This window comes from Callithrix jacchus, chromosome 22 (genome assembly GCF_049354715.1).
Source record: "Callithrix jacchus isolate 240 chromosome 22, calJac240_pri, whole genome shotgun sequence".
Taxonomy (NCBI): domain Eukaryota; kingdom Metazoa; phylum Chordata; class Mammalia; order Primates; family Cebidae; genus Callithrix; species Callithrix jacchus.
In genome coordinates this window covers 8,537,063-8,549,318 of record NC_133523.1, presented here as the reverse complement: position 1 = coordinate 8,549,318, position 12,256 = coordinate 8,537,063, and the positions used below count along the sequence as shown (strand labels likewise).

Sequence of the window (12,256 nt, the reverse complement as noted above, 5' to 3'; positions counted from 1 at the left end):
AGAATAGGAAAGGCTTGGTGCTAATTCACGTGGGACACCTCCAGGAATCAGTGCCGAGGCTCAGGGTTTGCCTGCACCAGGGGCTGCACCAGAAATAATAGGAAGGGTGGGCATGGTGGCTCGGGCCTATAATCCTGGCACTTTGGGAGGCTGAGACAGGAGGATTGCTGGAGCCCAGAAGGATGAGGCTACAGTGAACTATGTTCATGCCAATTCAGAGACTGCAAAGAAGAAAGAGAGAAAGAAAGAAAAGAAAGTAAAAAAAGAAAAGAGAGTAAAGAAAGAAAGAGGAAGAAGGAAGAAAGGAAGAAAAAAAGAAAGAGAAAAGGGAGGGAGGAAGGAAGGAGAAAGAAAGATGAAAAGAAAGAAACAGAAGGAAAGAAAGAGAAGGAAGGAAAAAAGAAGAAAGGGAAAGAAAGAAAGAGAGAAGGAAGGAAGAAGAAAGAAAGAAAGGAGGAAGGAGAAAGAGGAGGGAGAGAAGGAGGAAAGAAGGTTTGCATTTTTTTTTTTTTAAGACAAAGTCTCACTCTGTCACCAGGCTGGAGTGCGGTGGTGTAGTCTCCACTGCATCCTCTGCCTCCTATGTTCAAGTGATTCTCCTACCTAAGCCAGGAGGTGGAGGTTGCAGCAAGCCAAGATTTCCCGGAAGGGAAAGAAAGAAAGAAGAAAAAGGAAGGAAGAAAAGAAAAAATAAAGAGAAAGAAAGAAGGAAAGGAAGGAAGGAAAAAGGAGGGAGAAAGGGGGGAGGAGGTAGGGAGAGAGAGAAAGAAAGAGAAAGGAAGGAAGGGAAAGAAAAAAGAAAGAGAAAGAAGGAGAAAGAAAAAAGAAAGGAAAGGAAAGAAAGGAGAAAGAGGCAGGAAAAAAAGTATTTAATTTCTAACCATTTTGGATTTGATGATACAGACAAGATTAAAGACTTTACTCTTGTTTTGTTTTCTTAGCACTCCCATCTTTTCCATCAGACTCATCAACAACATGAAGGCAGGAAACTTCTCAGACACTCCAGAATTCCTTCTCTTGGGATTGACAGGTGATCCAGAGCTGCAGCCCATCCTCTTTGAGCTGTTCCTGTCCATGTACCTGGTCACGGTGCTGGGGAACCTGCTCATCATCTTGGCCGTCAGCTCTGACTCCCGCCTCCACACCCCCATGTACTTCTTCCTCTCCTTCCTGTCCTCTGTCGACATTGGTTTAACCTCCACCACAGTGCCCAAGATGCTGGTGAATATCCAGGCACAGACTCAATCCATCAGTCACACCGGCTGTCTCACCCAAATCTGCTTTGTCCTGGGTTTTGCTGGATTGGAAAACGGAGTTCTGGTCATGATGGCTTATGATCGATTTGTGGCCATCTGTCACCCACTGAGGTACAAGGTCATCATGAACCCCAAGTTCTGTGGGCTGCTGCTTCTGCTGTCCTTTATCATTAGCCTTCTGGACGCTCTTCTGCACACGTTGATGGCACTACGGCTGACCTTCTGCACAGACCTGGAAATCCCCCACTTTTTCTGTGAACTGGCTCATATTCTCAAGCTTGCCTGTTCCGATATCCTCATCAATAACATCTTGGTGTATTTAGTCACCAGTCTGCTAGGGGTCGTTCCTCTCTCTGGGATAATTTTCTCTTACACAGGAATCGTCTCCTCTGTCGTGAAAATTCCATCAGCCAGTGGAAAGTATAAAGCTTTCTCCATCTGCGGGTCACACTTGATCATCGTTTCCTTGTTCTATGGAACAGGGTTTGGGGTGTACCTTAGTTCTGCAGAGACCCACTCCTCCAGGAAGGGTGTGACAGCATCAGTGATGTATACCGTGGTCGCCCCCATGCTGAATCCCTTCATCTACAGCCTGAGAAACAAGGACATGTTGAAGGCTTTGAGGAAACTGATACCTAGGATACCGTCTTTCCATTGATGTCTTTCTGCTTTCGGCCAACACTACTGGAATATGTCAGGGAGAAAGAAGTAAAGAGAAGCCTAGAAAGCCTGGCCAATGTCTTTGTTTTTTTTTGTTTGTTTGTTTTGAGATGGAGTTTAGCTCTTGTTGCCCAGGCTGGAGTACAATGGCACAATCTTGGCTCACTGTAACCTCCACTTCCTGGGTTCACATGATTCTCCTGCCTCAGCCCTGAGTAGCTGGGATTACAGGCGCCCAGCACCATACCCAGCTATTTTTTTTTTTTTTTCAGATGCAGTTTCTCTCCTGTTGCCCAGGCTGGAGTGCAATGGCACAATCTTGGCTCACTGTAACCTCCACTTCCTGGGTTCACATGATTCTCCTGCCTCAGCCCTGAGTAGCTGGGATTACAAGCGCCCAGCACCATACCCAGCTAATGTTTTTTTTTTTTTTTGAGATGGAGTTTCTCTCCTGTTGCCTAGGCTGGAGTGCAATGGTGTGATCTTGGCTCACCACAACCTCCGCCTCCCAGGTTCAAGTGATTCTCCTGCCTCTGCCTCAAGAGTAGCTGGGATTACAGGTGCCCACCACCATACCTGGCTTATATTTTGTATTTTTAGTAGAGACGGGGTTTCTCCATGTTGGTCAGGCTGGTCTCAAACTCCCAACCTCAAGTGATCCACCCACTTCGGCCTCCCAATGTGCAGGGATTACAGGCATGAGCCACTGCGCCCACCTAAGTTTTGTATTCTTAGTAGAGATGGGGTTTCACCATGTTGGCCAGGCTGGTCTCAAACTCTTGGTCTCAGTTGATCTGCCAGTCTTTGCCTCCCAAAGTGCTGGGATTACAGGTATGCCACTGTGCCCGGTATGACCAATATCTTCGAATACCTGAGACCAGAGATCAAATGGTTCAGGGTGATTGTTTTGGAATCAGACCATCTGGACTTGAATTCTTTTTGGATTGATTGACTAATTGATTTTTGAGACAGTCTCTCTGTCACCCGGGCTCAAGTGCAGTGGTATGATCACAGCTCACTGTAGCCTCGAACTCCTGGGCTCAAGCGATCCTCTCGACTCAGCCTGCCAAGTAGCTGGGACTACAGGTGCATGCCACCACACCTGGCTATTTTTTATTTTTGTATCGATGCATAAAAGATGGACATTGTTTCAGGATACATGTGATAATGTAATACATTTGTATAATGTGCACAGATCAAATTGGTGTCTACTAAAAATACAAAAATTAGCTGGGCGAGATGGCATGCACCTGTAATCCCAGCTACTTGGGAGGCTGAGGCCGGAGAATCACTTGAACCCAGGAGGCAGAGGTTGCAGTGAGCTGAGATCTCACCACTGCACTCCAGTCTGGTGACAGAGCAAGACTCCGTCTCAAAAAAAAAAAAAAAAAATCTCATCCCTCTCGCATCTCCCCAGAGGTTCAGAGTCACTAGTTCCTCGGTGACAATATATACAAAGGCTTCAGGTGATTCATCTCTGCAGGTGTTCTATAGGCATCAGTAGAAGAAGTTGTGCACTAGAGGACACCTTGGATGTCAGACAGGGAGCTGTATCCTAGACATGGTGCTAAAAATAACCCCTGTCAGCCTCCAATAATGACCAGGACAGAGGCTCTCCAGTCAATCCTTTCTTTACCTTTGAGACCTCTGCTATTTATATTTTTGTTGTTATTGCTTTTACTTACACATTTTCTGAAGCTTTTTTTTTTTTTTTAAGAGATGGGTTCTGTTCGTGTTGCCCAGGCTGGAGTGCAGTAGCACAATCATAGCCCACTGCAGCCTCGAGTTTCTGCGTTTGAGCAATCCTCCTGCCTTAGACTTCTGAGTAACTGGAAATATGGGTTTGCACCACCACTCCTGGCTGAGACCTCGGCCGGCCGTTTTAACCCCGGACCTCCAGAGACAATTCAGACCGATGGCTCCCCTCTTTTCAGCTTCTGTAGAGAGTGACAGCTTTAATCTCGTCAACCTGACTCTCACTCGTCTTACCCTACGCTCAGCATCTCCTTCTCAAAGGAAATTACTTCTGCATGGACTAACCTTCCTACAAAGGTGAATGTTTCTTATTGCATGTGATCACTGAAATTTGTGTTCCTTAGTGTTCAGTTAGTGCTTTGGCAAAGATTTTCCTGAATGTTAGACGCTAATACAAACACACAAATAGCACATCTCTCTGTCTAGCTAAACACAGAAAAATTTTTACAGAAAGTTTTTATTCCTTTGGCGAGTTCATATTATATGAAATCCACTAATAGACAATTGTCATACAAACAAAAATAAAGGTGAGTATAAGTGGTTTTTTAATACATTAAAAACACTTTGGGAGGCTGAGGTGGGCAGATTACCAGGCCAGGAGTTTAAGAGCAGCCTGACCAATATTGTGAAACCTTGAATCTACTAGAAATACAAAAATTAGGTGGGCGTAGTGGTGCACACCTGTAATCCCAGCTACTCAGAAGGCTGAGGCAGGAAAATCAGTTGAACCCAGGAGGTGGAGGTTGCAGTGAGCCATGATCATGCCACCGCACTCCAACCTGGGTGACAGAGCTAGACTCTCTCTCTCAAAACAAACAAACAAAAACAAAACAAAACAAAACAAAGTATCTGGTGGAGGTGGTGGGTTTGCTATGCTGCGCGGGCTGGCCTGGAACTCTTAGGCTCAAGTGATCCTTCCGCCTCTGCTTTCTGGGGTGCTGGGATTACAGGTGAGAGCCATGTGCTCCAGCCTCTTTTTCAAAAGCATGCCTCTTCTCCCTGAGCCCTCAGTCCCCTCCTTCCTCCTCCACTGCCTGCTCTGCCGTCCTCCCACAGTATTCACCTGTTTATTTTTCCCTCTCCTTCCCTCCAACGGCTTGTTTGCACATCTGATGAAGAAGGATAATAAAGCAATTTTTCTCAGTTGTTGTGACTAGGAAGCTCTCGAATATCACACCTGGCACCTTCAGGGGTGCTCAGCGTGTGGCATTTGTTTGTATTAATAATAATATACGATGGGGTTGGTGGCTCACATCTGTAATCCCAGCACTTTGGGAGGCTGAGTGGGTTGAATTATGAGGTCAGGAGTTCAAGACCAGACTGGCCAATATGGTAAAACCCTGTCTCTACTGAAAATACAAAAATTAGCTGGGTGTGGTGGCGCGCGCCTATAATCCCAGCTACTCAGGAGACTGAGACAGAAGAATCACTTGAACCTGGGAGACGAAGGTTCCAATGAGCTGAGATCGTGCCACTGCACTCCAGCCTGGGCGACAGAGTGAGACTGAGACTCCACCTCAAAAAAAAGAGAGAAAACTGAATGATGTACACCTGGCCTCTATTGCCTCTAGGGTCAGGGCAGCAGCCATCCTGAATTTCTTCCTTATTCTTCAAGGATTTGGATTTGAGTACCCTGGGATTACAGTGCCAATACAAGTTCCTTGGCTAATGAGGAGCTTTGGCAATTGAGCCTCTAGGGAGACAGAGGCTGCAATGTGCCTGTGACCCCCTCATTCAACAGTCATTCCTCAGAAAAGAAATAGCTCACTCGAGTCACTTCCCTCAAATGATCTCTCCTGCCCAAAAGCCCACTGCCTCACTCAGTCCCTCTGCCCTTCCTGAAGACAGGCCTTCTCTGTGGTACATCCAGAGGTGTCAAGCATCACTCTTCCGTGATGTCAGCCAGGTACACCAAGGTCCCTTAGTAAATGCCTGGAAATGTGAGGAGCCCAGGAGTTGCAGGATGCAGTGAGCTATGATTGCACCACAGCCTGGACAACAGAACAAGATCCTGTCTCTTATATCATGCCTGTAATCCCAGCACTTTGGGAGGCCAAGGTGGGTGGATCACCTGAGTTCAGGAGTTTGAGACCAGCTTGGCCTGGGGTTCTGTAGAGGAACCCCGTCTCTACAAAAATACAAAAATTAGCTGGGTGTGGTGTTGCACACCTGTAATCCCAGCTACTCGGGAGGCTGAAGCAGGAGAATTGCTTGAACCTGGAAGGTGGAGGGTGCAGTGACCCGAGATTGCACCACAGCACTCCCGCCTCCTGCGTGACAGAGCAAGACTCCATCTCAAAAAACAAAGTTTGGAAATGAGGGCAGGTGTTTTGCTACAATTTCATTCAGGGGAAGTGGTGAAGACAATGAAAAGACCAGATGATTAGACTCGGGTCACCCTGGGTCTCCTGCATAACTGTGTATCTTTTTTACATGTTTCCTCTTACTTTGGCACAATATTCAATTTATTCTCATCTAGTGATCTGAGGAACAGTCTCTGCCATGGCTAGGAGCATCTTTCTCTTGAGCAGAAAGCTGCCTCTTCTAAAACAAGATGGCTGTTATCAAATTCCTTGACATTTACATTTACTTGCAATCTTGCATTGGTGGGGGACAGAAAATTTTCTAAACTTCAGCTCATCTTTTCTTTCCTGATTCTTGATATATCTTTGTATTGTCCCTGGGCAACCAGGCTGAATGTTCACGGTGTCCTGCCTCCTTAGTCTATCTGCTTCTCTATAAAACTACCAAATGGCGGCCGGGCGCGGTGGCTCAAGTCTGTAATCCCAGCACTTTGGGAGGCCAAGGCGGGTGGATCACGAGGTCAAGAGATCGAGACCATCCTGGTCAACATGGTGAAACCCCGTCTCTACTAAAGATACAAAAAATTAGCTGGGCGTGGTGGCGTGTGCCTGTAATCCCAGCTACTCGGGAGGCTGAGGCAGGAGAATTGCCTGAACCCAGGAGGTGGAGGTTGCGGTGAGCCGAGATCGCGCCATTGCACTCCAGCCTGGGTAACAAGAGCGAAACTCCGTCTCGAAAAAAAAAAAGAAGAAAGAAATGTTGACCATAATATACTCAAATAATAAAGAGAGCTACATTTCTTTGCCAATACATCAGAGGGAGGGAATGTAGAGAATAATCCATAACTCACTTACATCTCCAGCTCGTGGCTTCCTTGTTTTTATTTTTGGAGACACCCTCACTCTGTCCCAGGCTACAGTGGCACAATCTCAGCTCACGGCAGCCTCTGCCTTCTGAGTTCAAGCGATTCTTCTGCCTCAGCCTCCCAAGTTGTTAGGATTACAGGCGCTTGCCACCATGCCCAGCTAATTTTTGTATTTTTAGTAGAGACAGGGTTTCACCATGTTGGCCGGTCTGTGATCTGCCCACCTCGGCCTCCCAAAGTGCTAGGATCAGAGGCATGCGCCACCATGCCCAGCTGTGGCTTTCTTTTAGGGCTGGTTCCCCTCATAGATCCAGACGGCTGCAGCAAATACAGACATAATACCCAGACATGATGCCCAGAGACGGAAATCTGTTTTTTCCTAGATCTATTGATAAATGGGATTGCATAGAGTAATCCAGAAGCTATCTCCTTTAATCTCATTACAGAGAGATCTTACTTTTTTTTCTTTTTCTTTTTCTTTTTTTTTTTGAGACGGAGTTTCGCTTTTGTTACCCAGGCTGGAGTGCAATGGCATGATCTCGGCTCACCGCAACCGCCGCCTCCTGGGTTCAGGCAATTCTCCTGCCTCAGCCTCCTGAGTAGCTGGGATTACAGGCACACGCCACCATACCCAGCTAATTTTTTTGTATCTTTAGTAGAGACGGGGTTTCACCCACCATTTTGACCAGGATGGTCTCGATCTCTTGACCTCGTGATCCACCCGCCTCGGCTTCCCAAAGTGCTGGGATTACAGGACTGGCGCCTGGCCTTTTTTCTTAATCTAATTCCTGGTGAGGGGAAAACGATTAGTATGAGAGCTTAGACTGACCATATATAGTATCGTTCCTGTGGGAAGTCCACTCTGGTATTTTTTGTTTTTGTTTTTAAGAAGGAGTCTCATCCTGTCACCTGGGCAGGAGTGCAGTGGCTCCATCTCGACTCACTGCAACCTCCACATCCCCAGTTCTAGAGATTCTCCTGCTTCAGCCTCCTGCAGAGCTGAGATTACAGGCACCTGCCACCACACCCAACTAATATTTCTATTTTTAGTAGAGACAATGTTTTGCCATGTTGCCCAGGCTAGTCTCGAGTTGACCTCAGATGATCCACCCACCTCCGCCGCCCAAAGTGCTGGGATTACAAGCATCAGTGACTGCACTCCGTCTCAAAAAAAAAAAGAAAAAAATTCGTTTCTTACTCTGTTACCCTGTTTTGTCTTGAGTCTAAAGCGAGTCTCTTATAGAAGCGTTGGTTTCCGTTTTTAGTATTCATGCTGACAAACACTGCCTTTTGTTTGAATAGTTTAATCCTCTTATTTTTTAAAGTGATCACTGATTAGGAGAGACTTAATCCTGCCATTGCTGTGTTCTGTGTGTTTTATACTTTTTAGCCTCTATTTCCTCAATTACTGCCTTTTTTTGTGTCTAGTTGATTTTTCCGTAGTGAACCCTATTTTCAGTCATTCGGAGATATTCCCTGTCGTGGGATTACTGGATCACATAGTAGTTCCGTTTTTTATTTTGTGAGAAACTTCCGTACTGTTGTCCATAATGGCTCTTCTTTGTGGTTCTTGTCCTGTAAATGACTAGGAGAGACTGGAGACCAGACCTCCCTGCTTCCAGTCACTGACCTTGGTAGTAGATAGCTGCCTCCTTTACTCTCCTGTACCTAACTCAGACCAGATGGTACCCAGGACACCATGAGTGTTCTGTCTTCAGCGTAAAATGTTAAATTTACCTTTTCTGAAAGAAAAAGACTACCTGGACTAATCAGTTGCATTAAAATGCCACACAATGTAATTGATATTGTTTGGAAGAATAATACCAAATATTGTAACTATTAAGCCTTAAAGTTGTTGATATTCTGCTAAACTGGGCTGGGTGCAATGACTCATGCTTGTAATCCCAGTGCTTTAGGAGGCAGGTGGATCACTTAAGGTCAGGAGTTTGAAGACTAGCCTGACCAACATGGCAAAACCCCATCTCTACTAAAAATACAAAAAATTAGCCAGTTATGGTGGTGCATGTCTGCAATCCCAGCTACTCGGGAGGCTGAGGCACAAGAATCACTTGAACCTGGAAGGTGGAGGCTGCAGTGAGCTGAGATCACACCACTGCACTCCAGCCTGGGTGACAGAGCATGACTGTGTCTCAAAAAAAAAAAAAAAAAAAAAAAAAAAGAAAAAGAAGAAAAGAAAGAAAGAAAGAAAAAGAAAGAAAGCAAAAAGAAATTTTGTTAAACTTTCCAAAACTTTGCCTACATAAACCATCCCAAACTTTTGTACTTTGAAACACTCACTTCCCTTCTTTGGAAGCTGTGCTTCCCTGGTGACTTCCTCTAAGACATTATGCTTGAATAAATACTCTTTAGACTAGATTCTGACTGGGCATGGTGATGCCTATAATCCCAGAACACTGAGAGGCCAAGGTGGGAAAATCACTTGAGCCCAGGAGTTCGAAGCCAGCCTGACTGACATAGAGAGACCCTATCACTATGAAAAAATAAAAACAGGCTGGATATGGTGGCTCACACCTGTAATCCCAGCACTTTGGGAGGCTGAGGCAGGCAGATCACCTGAGGTTGGGAGTTTGAGACCAGCCTAACCAACATGGAGAAACCCGGTGTTGGAAATAGATGTTTGGTGCTGCAAAGAAAAATCAGCACTGAGACAAAGGATCTTTCAGAAACACAATTTTTACTTCCTGGACTGCAGGAAGGGTACTCTCGCTAGCCTTCTTGCCACAAGAGTACAAGGAATAAAGGAAAACACACAAATTTATCCCTTATGCCTTTGGGGTCGTCCTTACTGCTGTGTCTGATCCCTGTTGGCTGGAGCCAGACCTCACGATCTAAACTAAAACCCGATTGGCTAACAACTTGAAACTTTTCTGAACAGGTAAAAGCAATGGAGAGCTGGGACATGGCTGTGAGCACATCCAGCACAGACATCTTGGTTAAAGTACAAAAACTGAGAGTGCACTATGTGCCTGTAAGCATGGCATGTCTAACAGTTACATAGGATGGGGCTTAACAAAGTTATTAGCACACTTACTCTTTAACAAAAAGGGAAACTTCAAAAAGGAACTTTTATACTTCCCACACCCCATCTCTACTAAAAATACAAAATTAGCTGGACATGGTGGCGCATGCCTGTGATTCCAGCTACTTGGGAGGCTGAGGCAGGAGAAGTGCTTGAAGCTGGGAGGTAGAGGTTGCGGTGAGCTGAGATCATGCCATTGCATTCCAGCCTGGGCAACAAGAGCGAAACTCTGTCTCTAAATAAATAAATTAAATTAAAAAAATAAAAATAAAAAAATTAGCCAGTCGTGTTGGTGCACATCTGTATTCCCAGCTACATGGGAGGCTAAAGTGGGAGGATCTCTTGGGCTTGAGAAGTCGAGGCTGCAGTGAGCTATGATTGCACCACTGCACTCTAGCCTGGGTGACAGAACCAGATCCTGTCTCTAAAAATAATAAAACAAACTAGATTCTGACCCTTTCGATTATTTTATGCTGACAAATCAATTGAGGGAACACAGATTATTATTATTGACATAATGAACACAACATCTTGAAATTTCTGGTTGAATACTGTGTCTTGCCAGATACTACCTGTGTGGTCAGAGACTGAAGGACCTTAAAAGCCAGGGCACCAAGCAAGGAAAATTGGGGCAGCTTACACATAAGACCCAAACTTGCAGATTGCTTATAGGTAAGGGGTTTTAAAGGCGGGAGGCATCCTGGGTTCAAGAAATCCTCCCACAGTTCTGGATTACAGGCATGAGCCACCTGGCCCGACATCAAACCCCATCTCTACTAAAAATACAAAAATTAGCCAGGCGTGGTGGCACACGCCTGTAATCCCAACTACTCGAGAGGCTGAGGCACAAGAATAACTTGAACCCAGCAGTCAGAGGTTGCAGTGAGCCGAGATCATGCCATTGCCTTCCAGCCTGGGCAATAGAGTGAGAGTCTGCCTAAAAAAAAAAGAAAGAAAGCAAAGCAAAGCAAAGCTCCATATTGGTTATACCTGGCTTCTGGCACAGCTTCCGACATTCACCTGTGCAGGCTTCTAGCTGGCTTATCTATGCTTGCAGCTTGATTTTTCAGGCTACTTTTTCTTTGAAAAGAAATTATTTGGGGGCTGCTTTTTATTAAAAGAAAAACCTTACCCAGGACTTCTGTACCCTCACTAACTGCCTAAATAATTTGTTTTTAATTCCCATGTTATTATTAGGTTACTTTATAACTACTTGTGGCAACAACAAGTTTTTTTTTGAGATGGAGTCTTGCTGTCACCCAGGCTGGAGTGCAATGGCGTGATCTCAGCTCACTGCAACCTCCACCTCCCAGGTTCAAGTGATTCTCCTGCCTCAGCCTCCTGAGTAGCTGAGTAGCAGCCACCTACCATAACGTCTGGCTAATTTTTTATAATTTTAATTTTTAGTAAAGACTGGGTTTCACCATGTTGGCCAGGCTGGTCTCGAACTCCTGACCTTGTGATCTGCCCACTTCAGCCTCCCAAAGTGCTGGGATTACAGGCGTAAGCCACCACGACTGGCCAACAACAAGGAGTTTTATTAGATGAATACATAGTTCAAAGGAGGGGGGAGGGTTGTGGTTGCTGTCTCATTTTAATGTCTCTCTGGGGCCTGACAATGAAGAGAAGTCACATTCCTCAGACCAAAGTCCCTTTTACTAGACAAATGGTGTGTGTTGTGGGAGCAAGTTTCATGAAGTGGAGGTGAGCAGAAACAATGGAGAGAAGCGGACCGTGTACACCTGGCCTCCGGGGACAGGGACTCGGCCATCCGAAATTCCTCACTTCTCTCATCTTGGTCTTTAAGGATGTGCACTCCTGGGATCAGAACGAAGGTAAAATAGCCAGGGTAATGAGGAGTGGTGGAGACTGAGGTCCCAGGGATATAAGATACTTCAGCAAGGCAGCCTATAACCACCTCACTGAACATCTCTCACCCAGCTAGGAAGCTGCATCACAGTCTCCTCGTAGGGATGATCCTTTTGGACCAGGACTCTAGTCTGTCTGCACTTCCTGAGCATAGATCATCCTCTGCAATATCCATTTGAGAGGCTGAGCACCATTCCCGTGGAAGCCAATCAGATAACCTAACGCCCTTGAGTTAATTAACACTTTGGAAATGAGGGCAGGTGGTTTTGTTTTTCTGGAGTTTTTTTGGAGACAAGTTTTCAGTCTGTTGCCTCATAGGAGTCTGGTGACTCGATCATAGCTCACTGCAGCCTCAAATTCCTGGGATCAAGCAATCCTCCGGCCTCAGCCTCCTGAGTAGTTGGGACTCCAGGTACATGCCATTTGCGAATTTTTATTTATTAATTAATTTTTTAAGATGGAGTTTCACTCTTGTTGCCCAGGCTGGAGTGCAACGGCATGCTCTCG

General features: G+C 45.7%; 1 protein-coding gene across 1 annotated transcript; it reads left to right on the top strand.

Moving 5' to 3' along the window:
• The first annotated feature begins 975 nt into the window (after nucleotides 1–975).
• On the top strand, nucleotides 976–1,914 carry OR7G3 (olfactory receptor family 7 subfamily G member 3). The gene has a single exon (XM_008987171.5). The coding sequence runs from the start codon at nucleotides 976–978 to the stop codon at nucleotides 1,912–1,914; it is 939 nt and encodes a 312-aa protein (XP_008985419.4).
• The last annotated feature ends 10,342 nt before the right edge of the window (nucleotides 1,915–12,256 follow it).